We start from the raw sequence: 21,554 nt of genomic DNA on the forward strand, positions 1-21,554 counted from the left end.
TATGCTCCTGCCCAGATGGTTTCCATGTTCTTTTTGTTTTGTGTCTTTTCTATTCTTGGCGTTGATTTCTGGTTCGTGATCGCCTCTCTCTCCTCCGTCTTCACTTGGCTCGATTTACCTTCGAAAGGATCCTGTGATCATCAGCCTCTGTTTTCTCTGGACTTTCAGGCCTCTTCGTGCTGCTGAGCCTCTCTGTGACGATCAGCTGTGGTCCTGCTAACGTTCACGTCTCCTTTGGTTGCATGTTGTGGGTTCAGAGAACCATTACCAAATCTAAATGCCACAGTCCAAATCCCCTTCATACGGTTTACCTGCTCAAATGATGAAGAAATAACAAAAGCAATGAAGCCCACCTGTGCAGGTTTTTGGGATCCTGCCCAGCTTTCTTTTGTGTAATGCCCTCAAATTAAAGCGGATAATCTGCACTGCGAGCCCACGTATCTGTAACTTAAATATATTTTTAGCAGTTTTACTCTGATGACCTTCCAGAGATGGGATTTGTGTCTGGCTGGAATCGATCCAGCGGCCTTTTGCTTTCCAAGAAGGTGTGCTAGCCGCTGCCAAAATATTATTTTTTAATATTGTACATAATTGTAATAAAGATCTGTTAGTGATACCAGGTGCCTCTAACCTTCCCCATGGTAGAATTAATCCATCACAGTGACCTTGGGCTATGAACGGATTACTGAGCAGGGTCAGAGGACCTGTGGACTACAGCAAGGGGTCCTGTAGAGTCTGTGCTGGAGACGGCAGGTAGTTTGTAGTTTAAGTGGACTTGAGTCCATTGAGTGGATGAAGTTTCTCCTGATAATGTTCGTCATCTCTTCATTCCTTGTAAGCAGACAATGTCGTCCACTCGATACTGAATCCAGCTGGATCCACATTAGTTTGTTTTCTTTAAACTTTTCCCTTCGATGCATTTGTGGTGAAAAAGAATGAAAAAGCTCGGCTATAACGTTCATGTAGAACTTTATGTTTAACTGCAGGATTCTCAATCAGGTAATAATCACAGAACCGGTTTGTGAGGTGGAGGCAAACCTGTGGTGTAAAATTTCTCCTGGAAGTTTAACGTAAACGAGCTGAGGTGTGATTGGTGCTAACGACGTGTGAGTCGCGGTCACTCGAGGGTTAACGAGGCCATCTGCTCTCAGGATTAACAGATTACGCTCACGCTTGGCTCATCCTGACCAGAGAGACTCCCGATCAGCTGTTCTGGGATCAGCTGCTGGTAATCCTGCAGGTGATGTGGCGGTGAGGCTGTAGGTGGGTTAACTGACCGCCGTGCAGCAGGAAGCTCTGACCACCTGTCTCACATGTCCCACCTGAGACTGCGGCCGGTCGCTGGTGCAGAGTGAATGGGTGACTGGGACCAGCTGTGCGGAGTGGCAGCATGCTGGGCTGGGTGGGAATGCTGATCAACAAGAGCTGGCTGGACCGACAGCGCTACGTCCAGCCTTCAGAGAGAAGAGCTCGCTGTGGACCGGAGGCTGTTAGAGAGGGAGGCTGTCGGCTGATTGGTGGAGTGCTGCAGGTGAGACGGGACGGGACACCGACGGGCTGTGATGTCGAGGTCTGAACTGAGAATGCTAATGTAAGCAACTTAGCTTAAGCCTCAGGATGCTACCTAAACGAGTCAGCCAGGTGTGTGTTCGTCGTGTGTCGGCATCGCTGATATTTCCAGGAAGGATTCACTCAAAGACGTTTCCTGCTCGGCTCTGTGGAAGTTGCCAGGTGTGTTTCTGCTTTAGTGGTCATGACCCACTACACGTGCTCATTAGTCTTTTCTGGTGTTCATCCTGTACTGACGTCCGGATCGGCTGCTATCCGGCAAAGATGAAGTAAACTGACGTCACAGCTGCTGTTGTTAGCCACCTTTTCTGCTCGTCGTGCAGATTCTCGATTCTTGTCGCTGCAGCTGGATCGACGACACGAGTGCACGGCTGTCGGATTTTACTGCAATTCAGTGATCATTAAAGAAGTTCGGAGATTCACAGATCAGTGTTTCAACAGTTTGAAAAGATGAGACTTTGTGGAAAACTCCCTGCAATTTCTGTACTTCCTGTTTCTGATGAATCCTCATCCTATATCAGCACTGATATAGATTTTGTCTGAGTGGCGACACCTACTGTTCAGGAGAATACTGCAGCTGTAACAGCAAGCATAAATGGAGGTGGCTGTGCGATGGCGGCAGGTTTAGTCAGACCTTCAGTATTGGGTTAGTTTGGTTACTTTGGAGTTTTCCACAACTTTTCAGTGGTTGGTGCCACTTGTGAACCCAAATACGCCACGAGTCACGCCACGCTGGTGAAGACTCAGGTGGGTGGTGATTGGTGACACAATGAGAGTCTCCACCTGTTGTTACAACCAGGTACTACAGCCAACCGGCAACTGCCGTCTGTTTGGCTCTCACACATAAACAGACGATTAAAGTCCGCCTACCTGCTGCCGTTTCTTGAAACGTCTGGTTTTAATCCCAAAAAGTTGATTCTGTTCATCTGGACGTAGCGTTTCAGAAACGTTTTGTCACTCATCCAAGCGACTTCTTCAGATTCAGTTTCACAGTTTTGAGATATTCCTTGCCTGCATGGTTGCTCCTGCATCAAGACGTCTGGTTTTAACGTGTGTAATATTAAATAATATTTGCAAAGTTGTTTCACATAAACGTTCGTATCTACTAAAGCAGGAACGATGGAGCGTTTGATGGAGAGGCTCTGATGGTGAAGTGGCAACTAAAGCGCTTAACATGTGGAAACGATGTGTGAGAAACGTTATGTGAAAGTGTTTGGCTCATAACCTGTTGGGTCAAACAAAAGGGGGTGGGGCTTATCTCAACCAGCCACCAGAGGGCGCTGTAGTGTAATCCATCCATCAAGAATAAACTTCAGCAGCAGAAGCTGCTCTTTTTATCTTCACATCTTCTTGTTTTTAACCTTTCTGTTTGTCCCTCTGTGCTTCCAGCCGGTCCAGCGGTCCAGCGCTCTGGTCAACCCGGCGGTCATGTTCGGCACACGAAAGACCTGGGACCTCGGCCACGCCCCCTGCCTGCAGGATCTCTGGAAGAAAGACCTCTCATTGGATGGTGAGTCAGCCGCCTACCTCGGGAAAGAAACAGCAGCGTGGCTGCATATTTTCTGTGTGTGTGGAGGAGAGGTGAGTCATACCTGTGTGTATGATTGAAGCTCGGCGGTCAGAGGGATCCTGGGACTGTCAGTGGGGGGGACAGGTGAGCTGAAACCGTCACGTTTGCTTTATTGACTGCTGCTCGCTGTGTTTTTCTCAGCTGCTCGTTTCTCAGCGCGAGTCCCCGGAGAGCTGGATCAGGTTAACAAACACTGCAGCTATTGTCTCTCCTGTTCACTCGTCAGACTTTCATTCTGCCCCCTCAGCCACAGCCGTGTGTTTAAAGAGGCTCAGGGCTCCAGGTTTGTTTGAACGAGGGTTTAGGCGATTACAGGAAAGGGCAAACCTGCAGTTATTTTCATAATGTTGGTAAAACTTGTGTCTGAAACTTCAAGTTTCAGTTTATTGTGAGTGAAACCGGGTGAGCAGGTGGAAAAAGCTGAGGTAAGCTGCTTCACATTCCTGCTGCATAAAAACTTAAATGTCCTCTGGATTAAAATTAATATCAGCTTAAAACTTTTCATTCTACCTGCTCGCAAGTTTCATCACGTCCTTGGCACTGCTGCAAGAAAGTTTGGTGAATGACTTTTGAGTCATTATTGAACTGCTTAAAATAAGTGTGTGTGTGTGTGTGTGTGTGTGTGTGCGTGTGCATTTCCTGCACTCTTCTATATTGTTATGCACCATTTTGATTTGTATCCCTGCTGAGTCGACACATCCAGGCGCTTCATTCGTCTGTCGCCTCCTCTTTGTGATTTGCTGACTTGAGTGTAATGACTTGATCATTTGCTCTGATATCGGGGCGATTTTCAGTCCTTTGTTCGGGGAATCTCAAATGAAGAAATATTCTGCACACAGCATACGTCACATATTTAAGACGTGCACATCTGAGCTCATTGAGACTTTAGAAGCCACTTCTTTTAAATTAGAGTTTTCTGTTTCATGGTTTGTGCAGTGCTTTCACTTTTAAAACTTTGAGAATCTTCATAAATTACTTTGGTGTCTGGGTTCTCCCTTAGAGATGTTACTCCTGCAGTTCAGTTGGTTGTTCTGAATGGGATGCTTCACGAGTGCCTCCTAGATGAGGTGTTTAACTGGCAGGAGACCTCAGGGCAGATCTATATCTTGGCTGGTCTGGGAACGCTTCAGTGTCCCTGCTGGAAAGCTGGAGGAGGTGGTGGTGGCTGAGGGGAGGCAGGTCTGGGCATCTCCACCCCTGAAAGCGTAAAAATGGATGGATGGATTTCTGTTGTTGTTTTTTTAAGGCTGGCTATGAAGACAGGGGAGGTATCATGTAAAGCACATCATACTTTTTTGGGGAGGGAGGCATTTTTACTTTAACGAGTCAGTAACTTCACCTTTTGTCATCTATTGAAAGATAAACCTGCAGTTTTTTCTCTCTCTGAAAGTCCCAAGGAAAGGAATCTCCTGGTGATGAAACTCTCTCCCCGGAGTTTCATTTGGACTGTGGGTTCCTCCTGTGGTGGAAATGCAGGTTGTCTGTTGCCAAACAACAAAGGCTTTAAACAAAGTGGTGACGAGCCGCCGTCTGTGAAATTCAGGGTGGATACTGACGTGGATTTGGTTACTGTGCAATGTCCTCTTCAAGGTCTCCATTAAAACTCTTTTGATTATTTAGCCAGAACAAAACTGGTCAGTGGGATCTTCTTTGCTGAAACGCTTTATAGAGGCTGAGGGATATTGAGGTGAAGGCAGTGACGCTGCAGTATTTCCCTGTCAAACTGGGTCATACTCAAAATCGCAACCAAGTGATGAAATATGAAAGTGTAACTGGAGGCCGGAGGAATGCGGACTGTCAGACATGTAATTTTCTAACACGTCAGCAGCGTGTTGGACCTGTGAGCTGAGGTTTCAGCATTTTTTTTTTCTTCCATGTGTAAACATTTACTGTGATGCAGGAAAAGCAAACGCGCAGTACTTCTGTGTAATCCTGTTTTCTAATCCGTCATTATTTGGTTTAAAGCAGGTTTTCTGCTCAGTTTGAGTCCACGATGCAGCTCTGAATGTTAAACTTGGACAAGAAAACACAAAAACAATGTCTGAAGGTTGGCGAACAGCTGACTTACAGAAGATAAGATTTAAACGGTTTTATGGGCCCTTTGTTCACCTGGAGCAAAAGCACAAATAAGAAAAACAATTCAAACAAAATCAGGGAAAAGAGACGAATAGCTCGAGACTTTAGTTTCTGTTGTTTTCTATTGTAATATTGGGCGTCACACTGACCATCAGTGCCCAATATTGCAATAAAGGAATACACAGTTTCAAATCAAATCAAATCACTTTTATTGTCACATCGCATGTGCAGGCACACTGGCACAGCACATGCGAGTGAAATTCTTGTGTGCGAGCCCCACAAGCAACAGAGATGTGCAAACACAACAACACAAACGAGCAAAATACAAGAATGGCCAACCTGAAACTAATAAATATATGTACAATATATAATAGTGTATGCATTTCTGGATGTGTATACTAAATATTTTCGTGTGTGTGTGTGTGTGTGTGTGTGTGTGTGTGTGTGTGTGTGTGTGTATACACATTTTTACAAATTAAATAGTAAAAAAAAAAAAAAAAAATAATAATAATAATAATAAAATATATAAAATATACAGAGTTGAATATGTGCAAAACAAGTGGCATTTATATACAGTGTGGAGTGCATAATGTTTCACAGCACACTTGTTTTCATGTCTGCCAGCTGGAGTCATGTGAGTGATGAGTGCCATTATATTGTCAGATGGAGGCGGTTTGAACATAGCTTTGCTTTGCAGTGAGCTCGGTTTTACTTCCTCACAAACGACGTTTGGTTAACACACCACGGGCGTATTGTACGAGGTGTTGCAGAATAAGCAGAAATCTTCTGTGTCTTTCATTAAATAAGCGGCACATAACTTAGTTGTTTAACTCAACCGTCTAGATGTGTGAAATTCTCATCCCTGAGGAGCGGCCAAGTCAAGGTGTGACTAAGGGTTCTCACAAAGATGGAAAAACGGGTTTGTGTGTATGTTTGTGTACCTGTTTAAACATATTTGTGGGGACCAACAGTCCTGTCCTCACAAGTTTTAAGGCATTTTTGAGGCTCAAAATGTGGTTTTACTTTCAGGGTTACACTAGGTTATGGTTAGGTTACGGCTGAGGGTTAGCGTTAGTGTTAGGCATTTGTTTTTGAGGGTTAGGAAAGCATTCTCCCCATTAGATGTCCTCACTAAGATATGAAAGTGTGTGTGTGTGTGTGTGTGTGTGTGTGTGTGTGTGTGTGTGTGTGTGTACAGAGAGCGGATTGTTCTCAGGTTGATAAGATTTGAGGCCTCACACACTTAAAGAAACTTGTGGCGACGTGTACACACACACACACACACACACCCCTCTGTGAGCAGGTTAATGTGTCAGTGGCTGTTATCAGTAGTTATCTGGTTGGACTGGTTTCCATGGAGCTGCAGGTTTACTCAGGAGGAGAACGGGAGCTGAGAGAGAGGAGCTCAGCTTGTTTCTCGCTGTGACCTCAATAATCACTGATCACTTACAATCTGCTTATAGATTACCTTACACCCACTCAGAAGGTGCTTTCTTCTGAGCTTATCAAGGTGGGCCCATAGTTTAATTTCACAATGAGGTTTTAACACGTGAACTTTAACAATCGAGCCATTGTTAGATTTTTCCACGTTCAGTCGGAGGATCCGTGTCTTCTTCTTTTGGAAGATGCACTTTTAATTTTAACTTTAAAAACATTACTAAATGGAAATGATGCTGAGTAACACGTGACGTCGTATAACTAAGCTGTGTCTCCGCAGCGAGCTCAGTGGACTTCCTGATGAGTGATGGTGAAGACGACGGCTCCTTCCTTTCTCTGCCAAGCACCGCCTTCTCGCAGCGCCCCTCTCTGACCGCCGAGCTCAGTGAAACGAGCGCAACCAGCCAGCAGCTGATTATCCAGGTAAACGACCAGCACAGACAATCGACTAATCAGGAGACTTAAAACGACCGTAAAAGCATGAACTGAGGCTCAACTGAGCGCGCTCACTTCATGCTGCACGGCGGCATGTCTGCAGCGACGGCGCTGACTCGCAGCTGACATCAGCAGAAAGTGACAATGTTCAGCTGACCGAGCCTCTGTCTGTTTACGCCTCGGGGACGCTTCCTGCCGTCCTGCTCGTCACATCTGTGACACGACTGCTGACGCTCTCTGAGTGTTGTTGCTCCGTCAGGTGACGTTGGCGACACGCAAACGTTTGCAACAGACTGACGAATGAGGGCTGGAGGCCCAGACTATAAAAGATGTTCACTTTTATTCTTTGTCTTCCACCTGTCAGATTTCTGGTTTCCCTCGTTTATTGTCCGTCCATCATTCCCTCCGTTTTTGTTTTTCATGCCGTCTTCATCTGCAGAGGGTCACCTGGTCGTGCTGGTGGACTCCTGCCCACGTAAAAACCTTCACTGTCCTTGTTGCTCGCTGTAGATTCTTCTTCTTTTGTATTTTTCTGTAGCGTTTCCCTTTTTGTCTCTGACAGGCAGAGGTCGTAGTGACCGTGTAGACGTTGTTGTGAGCTTCTAGAATCAGTTGCACAGCCTGGATAATTGTTGCCGCTGATTGATTTGTGCTTCTCGTGTGTTTTCAGACCCTACAGGACAAAGTTTGCGAGTTTCAGGCTCGACTTCACTCTGAAGAAGTAGCCCGCCACCTGCTGGTCCAGCAGCTGCAGCAAAGTGTCAAAGAGAAGACGGGTAGAGGCGTTAAGACGCTACAGGAGGAGCAGACGTCAGAGACGCCCAACGGTCAGTGTTTGTAGAAAGAAGATTCCATTCGATGCGACTGATCTTTCATTTTATTCCAAGATGGCAGGCCCTGCAGTCCTCTGCAGTGACGTAAACGCGTCTGTGTGTTTGTAGGTGTGAGGGTGGTGCAGCCCAGTGACCCTGCGGATCGTCTCAGCTGTCCAGAGGAAGAGCAGCTCGTTACTCGGCTGCGCACACAGGTACGTCTGCAGGAAACCCGCCGATCAAACAAGGCAGGCCTGACACTTCCCACAATGCTTTAGGGGGACACAAACATATGATATCAGCTAGCTTGTAGTCGTGAGTAACACGACGGTCTGCAGCTCTGATATTTGTTTAGAAGCTCCTGTTTGCAGGATTTGGTGGTGTTACAGACAGCTGTTAGTGAATCTGCTGCAATACTGAACACATGAACATGAATATTCAGGCGAAGGATCTTTAAGTTCTAATAGTTTATTCTGATCAGCGATGAGATTATTCTCAGGACAGTAAATCCAAAGCTGTGTGTTTCTGTGTGTTCAGACTCTGAACACTCGAAGGTGTGTAACTGAATATTTCTTTGTGTTTTCTTTGCTGTCGGGCTGACATCTGCACGTTGGCGTCAAACGTAAAGCGAGTCAGAAACGTTGACAGATTTGTTACATCAACAAAACGAAGCTGCCGGTCCGATCTGCAGCTTCATGCTCAGCGACACGTCACGGTGCAAACGCAAAGATCCCAACTATCGAATCAGTGTGGTGACATTCAGCAGAAAGCTGATCCGAATGCGATCTGCAGCTGAGCCGGCGCGTTTTGAAATGGACATGTTTAACTGAGACGTGCAAGATATAAAAACAGGGTTAAAAGTTTGTTTTTTACCTTTTTAATGATGTTCTTTGGCATCTGCAGGTGGAGGAGCTGGAGGAGAAGCTGTTGGATCAGACCCAGGAGGTGGAGAGACTTCGCTCTGAACTGGTGAGACCCTGCTGGACCATGTTGGACCATGTTCCTCAAAAACGCATGCGTCTTTGTTCTGTGTGGGGACACTTGCATGCTATAGTCGTAGGACCCACATCTTAAACTTTAACCTGACTCAAAACCTGAAGCTCGTCTGAAGGCTGTTCCAAAACGAGGGCTGGATGCAGTTTCCCTGTTGCTCCTGTTTGACAAAAACGACTCATTTTCAGTAAAATGTCCCAGTTTTGCAACAAAAGTGTTTGACTTTATGCAACAACATCCTGACTTTGGAAAAAATGTTCCTGCTTTGCAGAACAAATGTCCTCATTGTCCAGCCAGGAAAAGTGAGACAGCACTCGGTCATGTGGTCATGATGTTATCGATTAATGGGAAATTTCCCCTCCTGATTTATTTATTTATTTATTTTAAAACTCTCCAACATTCAGGAGAATGTTTACTTCATACGTCTCAGTAAATGGAAGTGGAGCTTAATGAGAGAAACACTTTCCTAATAAAACAACTCAATAAGTGGTCAGCTTTAGAAGAAGGTCGGGTTTCACGTACAGGAAAAATGTTTTTCACTTGTTTCAAATCACTTTTATTGATTGCCAGGTTAATGCGTCCCTCCTGAGGACTCTGCAGTGCTGCAGACATGCAAACATCAAACAAACGTCCTACTACACAGCACCAGTTTCATTTTGCCCAAAAACAGTGGCCACAAACACACGACTTTATTTTTCACATTTTTACATCATTTCAAATTTTGCCAGGAGGCTGGGCTGGCCTTTGTGAGGACCCTAATGTGCAGCTGTGTTAAATGTTGGTACACTCTGACAGACATTAAGGTGTTTGTGTGTCTTTGTGTCCTTTAGGGGGCGACAGACCTGGAGAAGCAGCTGGAGCTGCTGGTGGTGGAGAATGAGCGTCTGAAGCAGGAGCTGAAGTCATGCAGGAGCTCAAAGCTTCAGAAGCTCGATGCTGCCGCAGAGACCTGCAGCCACTGCCCCCACAGCCAGGTAACGTGCATGTGCGCGGGCTCGCTCAGCAGCCTGCTCCAGGTGTGCTGACGAGTTTAAACTCCTCTCTGTGTGCTGCAGGATGCGGAGGCCCTGCAGAGGGAGGTGTCCCGCTGGGAGACCCAGGCCCGGCAGAGGGAGCGGCGGCTAGCTGAGCTGGAGAGAGAGCTGCTGGAGAAAAGCTCCAGGACGGAGGCCCTCCAACGGCAGCTGGACGACTCCACCCGGCAGCTGGACGACAGCCGCAGGCAGCTGGAGGAGTCGAGGCGGAGGCAGGGGGAGGCTGAGCAGAAACTCACCCTCCGGCTGCAGGAGTGCGAGGAGGAGCTCGCCAGACAGGCAGCGACGCCCCCCAGAGTCAAAGTGAGGATGCTGGTCAGGTTGAAGGAGATTAGATTCATGCCTTCAGTTTTTCAGGAGTTCCATTAGATCTGAAGTAGCTGAGTAACTCTACCATGAGAATGCAGCATCGTCTTGGGTGGAAACTAAATCTAATCGGCTCTAATTGTTTGGTGTTCCTCAGTATGTGACGCAGACGGTGGAGGTGGAGTCGGCGGACTCTCAGAAAGCTGTGGCCGAGTTGCAGGTGAAGAACAACGCCCTGCAGGAGCAGCTTTCCGCGCAGAGGCAGCTGCTGCGAGAGCTCGAGACGCAGCTGCACGAGTCGCAGAGGACCTGCGCTCAGCTCAGGACGCAGGTAAGTTCACCTGCAGCCGCACGTCAGCTCGTCCGGTTACCGTAGAGGCTCCAGAAGTGCTGCATGACCCAACCTGCAGAAGCCAGCTTTGCCTTTTCCTCGTCTTCCTCTTTAATGTCACCGGCAGCTCTATGAACGTGAAAGAGGAGACGAGCTGGAGAGGAGCTACGAGCAGAAGTCGTTTTTGTTCAGTGCTTTTCTAACTACGCATAGATGATGTTGGGTCAGAATAAATCATTTTGATGTGAACCAGACGTTTTCTTCACCTGTGGTGTGGTGAGGCAGGTGATGAGGTTCTCCTATGAGCAGACCTCAGATCAGCCAGTTTCCAGGTTAACCCCTACGCTTCACCTTTTCCTCTCCGCATGCATCCGGTTGCAGCTCCTTGCAGATCGAGGCCGTCTGTGCGGCCTCCTGTCCAAGGCCGGCGGCCGGCGCAACAGCGAGGTGGTTCGCAGGTTATCGAAGGTTGGCCACCCAGTCCTTTTCCCCGCCTACCCCGTGACATCATTAATGTTCAGAGAACAGAGGTCACAGCGAGCGACCGCCCCTGACCGAGAGCGCCGGCACTGAAGCTGCCAGATAAACCAGACACGTCAGCCACTGACGCCATCGTTTGTTACGATGCAAAGACACGATACACAAGTTTTATTAAAACATGATTACATGAGGGCAAAACGGCTGTGCAACGATGTGATGGCAGAAATAAAGATCTTGTTTAATTGGATAAAAATTTAAATATGAAGACAAAGTGTGTGTGTGTGTGTGTGTGTGTGTGTGTGTGTGTGTGTGTGTGTGTGTGTGTGTGTGTGTGTGTGTGTGTGTGTGTGTGTGTGTGTGTGTGTGTGGCAGCTTATGAGAGTTTCTCAAATCTGTGGTTTGAACTGGTTTAACTGGGACGCTTCAGAGCCTCAGACCCTGTGTGATCACCCAGTGTGTGATTTTTAAACCATCCCAGTAACTGTCCCAGTGCTCCCTGGTTATTGCAGGCTGTGTTCACATTAAAAAACAAAGCTTTTATTTTGGTTGTTCTAGTTTAGCATAAAGAAAGCGTTAGCCCAGCTCCAGGTATCAGCCAACCTGGCGAGCAGCTGCTGGATGAACCATTAGTCATCAGTGTGAAGAAGCCTTCCCGTATGTTCCTGTTCCACCTGTGTGATACACCTGTGTGTTCTCCTGTGACACTAGCTTTTGTGTTAGCTGTTCGCTTTGACAGTGTGTTAAAAAAAAAATTTACTAACTGCTGCTTAGCTAACCGATGTTAGCTGATGTTTGCTGGTGATCCTGAAGGTTTTTTTCTCCTCGCTGCATTTGAAGCGTCACTAAAGTCTGAGATGTTTCCGTGGTCTTGTTAGCTTTGTGATCAGCTGTGTCTGGTACAGCTGATGTAATGTTATTCTGAATATAACTTTAATTAAACATGAAAACAGTCTGCTAATGGAAGTTATCCTCTAAGAAATTCCATGTTTGAAATGTAAAATTAAATTCTGAGTTCTTGTGAATCCAATAATTTTAGCTGTAAATGTGAAATTATATTTAAAATTTGAGTTTCCAAGTAACATCTGTAAGTCATTTTAGTCCAATCCTAATTAAAGATGCCTACAGTTTATTTTTCACTAGCAAAAACATTCATTTATTAGTGAAACTGTAGATCTGTAATTAATGTATTTATATTTTGAAATATCTAAATGTAATTTGGCCTTTTTGTAATTTATGTTGATATTATCTGCAGCAGTATCAACATTTCACATAATGTTTAACGTTATGGAAACAAGTCAAACTTGAATCGGGGATATTTAAAAGTTTTCCGTGAGGCTCGTCGTACAGATGAACGCAAAGGCAGAAACTCGATGATGTGCTCGGGTGTGTATTCTGACACTGGCCTCCACCTGTGTGCATCCGCCCTCCAGATCCTGGTCTATGAAGGAGAGATGGAGCGAGCTCAGGGTCAGCTGGAGGCGGAGATGCAGAACCTGGAGGAGGAGAAGAACCGTGTCATCGAGGAGGCGTTCATCCGAGCCGAGAGCGAGATGAAGGCCGTCCACGAGAACCTCGCAGGTCAGACGCAGTTTCCTGTTGGTCTGAACCGCAGACTGTGTATATGGACTCTGTGACCATTCCCATGTTGTGTGTATCCATCACAGAGACGCAGGTATCCTGTGTTCTTGGTAACATCCAAATAAAATCACTCGGACATCTTGGAGAGTCTGTTAGCACAGTAACCTCACTGCAGCCATATTGGTCACCTGAAGACATTAAAAATGCTCCAACAGCACAAACATGGTCCAGTTCAGGGACTCTGGTTAGTTGAGGTGAAGTCAGCAGAAAGCTACACAGGCCACACCCCTAATAATGCAAATTTTAATGCAGGCGACTTACCAGGCATTATAAAGGAGGAAATCATCTGCAGAGACCGAACAGTTTGTGTATCCGGCTGTAAACACGTTTATTTCTGCTGCAAAGTTTTAACTTGGGAGTCTATAGGGACCGACTCACTGCTGCCTCTGCTGGATGTTGGAGGAACTGCAGGTCTTGATGCTTCCTCGTTAGCTTCATTTGTTGTTGTTGTTGTTGTTGTTGTTTACAGGTGTGCGTATGAACCTGCTGAGCCTGCAGCCGGCCCTCAGGACTCTCACCTCGGACTACAACTGTCTGAAGAGGCAGGTACAGGACTTCCCCTTCATGCTGGACAAAGCAATCACGGAGGCCAAGCAGGAGGTGAGTCAGAGCCCCGCCCTCATGGTTACGCTCAGAGATGGGTCGAGTCAAGACGCCCTTTAAATGGGAAAAAAAAAAACTATAAGTGTTAATTCATACAAATGATTTTGCAGTCATTTTATAAATTGTGTGTGTGTGTGTGTGTGTGTGTGTGTGTGTGTCAGATCTGCCAGGTGATCAGTGAGGTGAGCAGCACCAACCAGGAGCTGCTGCGTAAATACAAGCGAGAGATGAACCTGAGGAAGAAATGCCACAACGAGCTGGTTCGACTCAAAGGTCTGAAACAAGCTTCGTGTTTTCTGTCCGAACGTTTCATAGCTCCCGCTCTCACCTGCTCGCTCACACACCTGATCACAGATTTTAATACTTTAGTAAAACAAAAATCTTCTATTAAAGAGCTTTAAAGAATCACATATTAGTCTGCAACATGGAGCATATTGCTGCATTTTATTTTGAAGGAGGTGAGAACCTGCTTTTCCTTGTTTCCTGTCATGTCTTACTGACGAGCTCATACCAAAAACTTAAGCATCAGGCTACTCAAAACATCAAACACAGGTACAGAGGGGCAGCCAATCAGAATAAAGTTGGCATAAAGAGGGCGGAGCTCTAAATCGGCTTGTTTCAGATGGAGAATGAACTCCGCGGAGGATAAAAGATTATTTTGAGCCATGATTCATGCAAAGCTGCTCTGGTAGAGACCGATAATCTCACCTGTGCAGATGCAGGAAATGATCTCGTCTGTTTGGTCAGAACAAAATGTTCTAAATTCACCGTGCTGCTGTGTTTGGTCTCCAAGGTAACATCCGTGTGTTCTGTCGCGTCCGGCCGGTCAGTCAGGAGGAGCAGGACTCCGCCGATGCCAAAACCATGCTGAGCTTCGACTCGGACGACGACGCCATCCTCTACCTCTCTAACAAGGGCAAGGTCATGACCTTTGAGCTGGATAAAGTCTTCCCCCCTCACGCCACGCAGGAAGAGGTGAGCGTCCTCGGAACGTTTAGATTGTTGAACTTCAAAATAATGAAGCCCGAAACGACCTCCAGGTCAGAGGCTCGTCTTGTGAGCAGATACCCCATCGGTCATGATTTTTGTGGTCATTGTGAATAAAGGTGTGCGTCTCATCTGCTGGTTCTCTCTGATTGGCTCATCAGGTGTTTCAGGAGGTTCAGGCTCTGATCACTTCCTGTATTGACGGCTATAACGTCTGCATCTTCGCCTACGGGCAGACCGGCTCCGGGAAAACCTACACCATGGAGGTAGGACATTTATCCGCTCAGAAAAGCTCAGTTTTTGCTCCAATAACAAGACACAAATTCAAATGTAAGTAAAATTTAATCGAGATGTCGCTGAATACACCTGTAAACTCCGCCTCCTCTGCCTGTGGACCTTCAGGGTGTCACTGATAACCCCGGCATTAACCAGCGTGCTCTGCGGCTGCTGTTCTCCGAGGTATCGGAAAAAGCTCCAGACTGGGACTATAAGATCACCGTCAGCATGGTGGAAATCTACAACGAGACGCTGCGGTGAGGAGAGAGCTGTCCCGTCTGAGGGCCTCTGACCCTGTAGACTGATGATGGCTTCATTTACATGTAAACTACAGTGTTTGTGTTTACAGCGATGAGGAAACATGAGGATGTGTTTCAGGGTTTGAAGTGTGGAGGTCCGTTATCACAGGTTTTACTCCCGCCTCCTCGTATGGGAGCAGCTGCAGAGCAGTTATGTAAAGCTGGACCACTCCATCTGTCCAGCTGTTGTGTAACAAAACATCTGTGCAAAGAGTCAGAGCTCAACATCTGGCGAAAGGTTTTCTTGGCAGAAACATTCAGAGCTCTGAAGGTCAGATTAAACTCAGATTATCAGACTGAACAACACGAAACAGAAAAACGCAGAAATGGGAGAAAGGCTTCACGAGCTGCAGTTGGTGAAAGGTTAAAGATTTGTTTCATGCTGCAAATTACGGATCTCTTCAGACCCCTGAGGGCCCCTGAGTTCTGTTTTAATCAGCCTTCGTTGTTGCACTCAAGCCCTGAGTCGAAACCTGCAGGCACTCAAACGCCTCTGTTGCCTTCAGGGACCTGCTCGGGGAGAATCCGTCTGACAAGCTCGACATAAAGATGAATCCCGACGGCAGCGGCCAACTCTACGTCCCCAGACTGACCGAGATCACGGTGCAGAGTCCTGAGGACATCAACAAGGTGAGGACTTCCTGCTTGTCCTTTAGTGTAACATGCCTGATGATCATTTGTCTTCCTGTGATGATGGATGACGGCTTGTGTTTTAAATGTAAAAAAACAAACAAACAAAAACAACAATCAACTTTTGTGGATTTTTTTTTTTACTGTTTGCAAACATGTGGATCTAAAATTCATCTTGCACAGGAATGATGTGTTTAGCTCCCAGCGGCTCATGGTTACTCTGTTTACCTGTCTGCAGGTGTTTGAGTTGGGTCACGTCAACAGAGCGACAGCCTGCACCAACCTGAACGAGCACAGCTCGCGGTCACACGCTCTGCTCATCATCACGGTGTCTGGATTCAACACAGCCACTGGCAACCGCACGCTAGGTACACACACACACACACACACACACACACACACACACACACACACACACACACACACACACACACACGCGTTTGTTAGGGTGTCTGTGTGAGGACTTGTGTTAATGCACAGTATTACCAGGACACCAAACCATAAACAGCCCTTAAAAGGTACCAGAGTGTGGATCAGATCAGCTGCCTCCTCTTTCTAAAAAGAAAAGCCTGACTTACCAAATATTTTGTCTTTTATAAAAAAATCATTTCCACATAAACTTTACTCTTCCTGTCCCAAAAATGTCTTATTTCAAAGATTATCTTTACAACATAGCTGTATTCCCCAAAACTTTCAATAAGGGGTCCAGATTTCATCAGTTTGCCCTCTGAAGAAACATCCTGGTTCGATTCAATGACTTTCCATGTGGTACTCACTCTGCTGTGCTCCGGTTTAGGGAAGCTGAACCTCGTGGACCTGGCGGGCTCGGAGCGGATCGGTAAGTCGGGGGCGGAGGGCAGTCGGCTCAGAGAAGCTCAGTGCATCAACAAATCCCTGTCGGCGCTTGGCGATGTCATCAACGCGCTGCGGAGCAAACACTCCCACGTCCCGTTCAGAAACTCGCGCCTCACGTACCTGCTGCAGGACTCGCTGAGTGGAGACAGCAAAACCCTGATGATGGTGCAGGTGAGTCCAGGAGCTGGCCAATAAAAGCAGCAACCTGAACAACCCCACAGGGCTTTGATGAAGGTGACGACTTACTGTTTATCATCATCAGGTCTCTCCGTTGCCCAGCAACATGAGCGAGTCGGTCTGCTCGCTAAAGTTCGCTCAGAGGGTTCGCAGCGTCGAGCTGAGCTCCTCGTCCTCCAGGAAACACGAGAACTCGTCCACGTCATCCTCGCCCACCCACGACAGCATTGAGGTAAAGACGTATTTCTTCTTCTTTGGTTTATTCACGATCAGCTGTTGAATAAGGGCGGGGTTAACGGTGTGATGTAGGGTAGAAATAATTGGTTTTATGAGACAATTAACAAAAGTTACCTTTGACCTCTCTCTAGCTGGACTCCCCCCCGGTGACCCCGGTCCCTCTCCCCATCTCTCGGGCCAGCAGCGCCGGCTCCACCCTCTCCTCCGCCTCCAGAACTCCCAGCAGCTCCCGCAGGAGGTCCCAGTCGCAGCTCTCCACAGGTACACTGCGCTCAGAGGTCACATGATTAATTGGGATTGTTGCTAATAAATTATTTCAGCTGTAAGCTCAGTGTTGTAGTTTTAGCAGCAGCTCGGCTCTGTGAGGACGGCTGCTTCCCGTCTGAACTGAACCCTGCTTCTTCCTGAAGTGCCCCAGAGCGGCTTTGCATGATTCAGAGTTTAAAATAATCCTTATTTGTCTTACACTGAGCCTTGGTGCAGCTCATCCCCTTCTGCCTGAAGAAGGCTGTTTAGCCCCTCCCCTTTTGAGCTTTTGACTTTCTACTGATTGGCTCTATTTTTTTATTTTTTATTTTTTTTACTGATGGTTTGAAAAACCATCTGTCTGAGATGACCATATGAGGATATCTTCTTTATGACATCACACAGTGCCAAGAGTTACAACAAAACATTTTTTTTTTTTTTTTTTTTTTTTTTTTTTAACACTGAGCAACCTTCATGCCATTTTTCTGCAGTGCATTGTGGGAAATGTAGGGCGCTGGTGCCTGAGCAGGGGAACAGCGGCAGCGTAAATAATAATAATGATGATAACTCCTGAACATCGCAGGTCTGAGCTGTAAGAGTGGAGGAGGAATTTTCCAGGAACGCCCGCTGTCAGTCTGTCCTCCTCCTTCTTCTTCTGTGTCCTCATTCTGTGGTCTGATTGGTTGGTTTGCAGACAGACAGGTAGACAGAGCCAGCCCATTGGTGGGGGACGGTGGGCAGGTAGGTGGGGGTGTATTCTGATTGGTGGACAGCTTGGCATGGAAGCTCTCAGCATGGCATGGTGCCCCCTCCCCCTGTCTCCTCCACCATCCATCTAATGCTCCTCACCTCTAACCACAGTGTGTGTGTGTGTGTGTGTGTGTGTGTGTGTGTGTGTGTGTGTGTGTGTGTGTGTGTGTGTGTGTGTGTCGCCTGTTCGGCTGCTGGAGTCTTGTATTATCACTCATCAGCTTCTTTTGGAATTCAAGTCACCAGAAATTTACACGTTTGAGGTTTCATCTCATCCCAGGACAGAGAGGTGCAGGACGAGTTGGATAAATTAAAGATGAGAAATGATTCTTACATTAACATCTGGGAATAATAAAGAAGGTAAACGATGAAGGCACTGAGTGCAAAAGCAGCTTAAACCTGCATCCTTTCTGATGACCTGCAGGGGGCGACTCCTCAGTTTGAAAAAGAAGTGCTTTGAAAATATGATTTGTATCCCAGGTAAATACTTTCCTGGTGAGTTTATGGCCTCGGTTGCTCCTTTCAGGTCTTATCAGGTGTTTAATTTTTAAAATAAAGTTGTCTTTAGTGTCCAGAAGGACGGACGATAAACCCCACGTGACGATCTCCAGTTTCAGTCAGGTCTGGTTACAAAAAGCCATTATGGAGACGTAAAAGCACTCAGAGGCTTCGGAAGCAGCTGGAAGGTTTTTTATTTTATTTTTATAAAGCATTTAGTCCTTAATGGAGCGAGGCCAGCAGTGTGATCCCGTCTCTAATCCTCCTCCTCTCTGTGCTGCTCTCAGATGAAACTGATAAAAACACCTGCAGCTTTTTTTATTTACTCATATTTCTGAATCTGCAGCAGCTAAAACCAAACGAGCCGCCTCTCTCTGTTACGGTCTCGTGACGTCCGACTGTTGGTGGGTGTTTGAGTGCGCTGGTGTCCGGATAAATCCCGTCCCTCCCCCTCGCTGCTCTGTGGCCTGGCTGAGCGTCCTCGCTGATGAGCAGAGGATTGTGGGATTGCTTCCTTCCTTCCATGTCTGCACTGATAAATCTGAAAACACTGTTTGTGTCAGTTTGATAGGAACACTTCTGGTTGTTGCTCGTTCACACTGCAGTCAGGCTCAGTCTGAGGTTTCAGCCTCGGTAGATCGACTGACTCCTGCTGGTTTTTCTGGGACCACGTTTGACAGAAATGCTCGGTGAGAGATCGTATTGATTACCAGAAGCTAATTGAACAAATGTGACATGAAGACTTGGCCTCAGAGTCGATCTTCAGGTAACGTTAGCAAAGGTGCTGCTGTTTCCTGTATTAGCAGCGACCCGATGACTGTGGAGTAAAATCCTCCATGTTTCTGTGTTTTTGGTTAGAACAGGAAGTGTTATCATGAGGTTCTTGAACCATGACTGTAAAAAGCATGAAATTGGCCAGATTTAACTCTTTAACTTTAATTGTACGTTTCATGTAGAAGTTGGAGGAAGCCAGTGTGCTGAGCAAAGATCACGTCTGTCGGTGTTCAAACGCAGACGTGATCTTTGCTCAGGACACACAACTTATCTTTAAAAACACACCTGAATGATTCTTTGACTTGAAGATTTCTGTGGTGTAGATGGAGACTCTGCTCTGAGCACCAGTAATAATTCTCATCTAAAAAGTTTCCAGACTAAATTCCTGGTAAAAACTGGGAGGTGGTTTAAAAAAATGTCAGCGGTACACAAGAGAAATATTTAAAGCCAGTTTGTTTTCTTCTGAGCAGAGGTTAGTAAGGGCAGCACAGGTGTCTGTTTTATTTGTGGTCCGTGCAGAGGCGTTAGAGGAGAGTCTGCAGGAGCTGTCGGGATGCTTTGTAAACTGCTGACGAAGTCGCTTCACAGTGTAAGAACTTTGTGATCAGCTCTAGAAAGAGCGAAATGAAGAGAAACAACATGTTTTCACATTTATTGTCAGTAGTGTGGACATGGTGAGTTAAAGGGTCACATGACTGCTGGCTGACGCTCTCGTTTCTCTGCAGGACGACTGAAGCTGACGGCCTGACGGACGCCGCGCCGTCGCTGCAGGGTGTCAGCCAGCACCCTGAGGCCTCTGCTGCTCTTCCTGGATTTATTTCCTTCTTAGCCAACGACAGGAGCGGCAAAAGCGATCAAAGACCGATGGAAACTTTACAGGACAGGACGGTCTTAAATCTGGACAGACTGTTATGAGACGATGGCCAAACGTCTGGACTGCTGTGACGTCTGATATGAGCTGACAGGACTCGCGCTCCTCCGTCGGGACTCAAAAAAATCCTTATTAACCCTGAAATCAGTATCTGCTCTCCAATCAGTATTTCTCATTGTTTCTTTGTTGCACTTTAAACTTTTAGATCATTTTCTAACCCGAACGTGGCTGATGATGTGCATAGATGCATAATGTGTTTGTATATTTATGTTTGACATGCTTTAATTTTTTTCTTTTGGAGAATACGGGCACATGAATTTTTCCGCTTTTGTTTTTTTTGTGATCCAAATTTAATTTTTTTTGTCTCCATCTGTTTTTAATCTTTTTTTCTCTGCACCGTGTTCGATGGAGGATTTTCAGGCTGAAACCTTAAAGTGTACTTTTTTTCTTCATAAAGTTTAGATAAATTTTAAGGTTTTTTTTCATGTGTGTTGTGTTCCCATCTGTAGTTTCTGGAGGCTTTCCTCCTTTATCCAATCAGGGTACTCCACTGATCCCAAGCTGTCCAATAGGACGTGAGCAATACGAGGAAATCTGTACGTCGCGTCTCAGTCTTCTGCTCCGGTGGACGTTCCTTTTATTTCAAACTTCCTTCAGCTTGAAGAACAAAAAGACTCGAATCGTATCTAAACTCATTTCTTCTCTGTGTGCTTCTGCTGTCGTCTCTTCACCTGTTTGGAGAAAACAAAAACCTCCAGGAAGCCACTGGTGACCTTTGACCTGAGACAGAACACGTGTAGCTGTTGACTTGGTGCGAAGTGGACTGTTAGCTGTAGCTGTAGTAAACAGGAATGCTTAGAAACGCGATGAGCTGCTGTGTGTTGACCTGATGATCAAACTCTGCTTGCTGTTTTTGTTTTGTAATTACTTTTTAATAAACGCTCCAGAACAAACGCACACGTCGGCATCGTGTGGACACAAATATTTAAAAGAGCAGTAAAAAGGAGTGTTTGACACACCATCACTGTAGATTTGAAAATGACATGACCAAGAGGTGAGTTGAGTTAATCTAAAGAGCGTTAATAAAATGACTGAATTAACCACTTTTTTCCCCTAGCACCACTTTCAGACTCAAATAACTGGACAAACTGAGCTGAGTTTGTGATTAAACCTCATTTCCTGTCTATGCTTCCAAAGTTCCCACACAGCTTAAATCACATTTAAGGATCGCATCAGTCAGGAAGGCTTTAGACAAAAGGTGAATGATCATTTCTACCTGCAGTAATTGGCTCCGACTTGATGTCACCTGTTGACACCTGCTCAGTTCCTCAGGCTGGCGGAATAGGAGAAGGTGGGCTGCAAAGCGGCTTGCAGGTGCAGAGATTTGTTTAGGATGTGTAGATTTGCCAGGGCCGTCACAGAGTTTGGCTCGACTGGATTAATTAACTTTGAGGTGCTTCAGGATGTTTCAGCTCTCACCCAAAAGACTTTACTCCTAACCGCTAACGGGGAGTCCCACGTATTTGACCCCTACTGGGGTTGTCCCCTTGGAGCTGGTCCTGGGAGTTTTCATATGACTCATTGTAGACACGTGGTTAAGGTGCGAGTCTGGTTGGTTTGAGGAATCTGGTAGCTGATAGCTGGCACTTGGAAATAATTTCAGGTGGACA

General features: G+C 46.3%; 1 protein-coding gene across 10 annotated transcripts in view; it reads left to right on the forward strand.

Annotated features, from left to right (window-relative positions):
* The window catches only part of kifc3 (kinesin family member C3), a 38,732-nt gene extending 17,891 nt beyond the window's left edge, over positions 1-20,841 (forward strand). For 4 of the 10 annotated variants that reach the window (XM_085472936.1, XM_085472442.1, XM_085472796.1 and 1 more), the window contains exons 2-22: positions 2,959-3,079; positions 6,933-7,075; positions 7,758-7,914; positions 8,029-8,114; positions 8,803-8,868; positions 9,723-9,866; positions 9,948-10,229; positions 10,390-10,563; positions 12,474-12,621; positions 13,151-13,281; positions 13,446-13,557; positions 14,078-14,259; positions 14,433-14,537; positions 14,674-14,804; positions 15,353-15,476; positions 15,715-15,844; positions 16,273-16,502; positions 16,594-16,740; positions 16,877-17,006; positions 17,575-19,005; positions 19,739-20,841. In XM_085472936.1, the coding sequence (XP_085329062.1) occupies positions 2,998-3,079; positions 6,933-7,075; positions 7,758-7,914; positions 8,029-8,114; positions 8,803-8,868; positions 9,723-9,866; positions 9,948-10,229; positions 10,390-10,563; positions 12,474-12,621; positions 13,151-13,281; positions 13,446-13,557; positions 14,078-14,259; positions 14,433-14,537; positions 14,674-14,804; positions 15,353-15,476; positions 15,715-15,844; positions 16,273-16,502; positions 16,594-16,740; positions 16,877-17,006; positions 17,575-17,753 (2,883 nt within the window). In that variant the 5' untranslated portion in view covers positions 2,959-2,997 and the 3' untranslated portion in view covers positions 17,754-19,005; positions 19,739-20,841. Of the gene's footprint in view, positions 1-2,958; positions 3,080-3,132; positions 3,224-6,932; positions 7,076-7,757; positions 7,915-8,028; positions 8,115-8,802; positions 8,869-9,722; positions 9,867-9,947; positions 10,230-10,389; positions 10,564-10,944; positions 11,032-12,473; positions 12,622-13,150; positions 13,282-13,445; positions 13,558-14,077; positions 14,260-14,432; positions 14,538-14,673; positions 14,805-15,352; positions 15,477-15,714; positions 15,845-16,272; positions 16,503-16,593; positions 16,741-16,876; positions 17,007-17,574; positions 19,006-19,738 lie in introns of those variants that run through there. The other 6 variants (XM_085473018.1, XM_085472520.1, XM_085472591.1 and 3 more) reach the window with 6 other exon arrangements.
* Positions 20,842-21,554: the final 713 nt, after the last annotated feature.

Source organism: Copadichromis virginalis, linkage group LG1, assembly GCF_057382275.1.
Source record: "Copadichromis virginalis isolate Kocher_CV1m ecotype Utaka linkage group LG1, C_Virginalis_male_GT1.1, whole genome shotgun sequence".
In the NCBI taxonomy this organism is placed as follows: Eukaryota; Metazoa; Chordata; class Actinopteri; order Cichliformes; family Cichlidae; genus Copadichromis; species Copadichromis virginalis.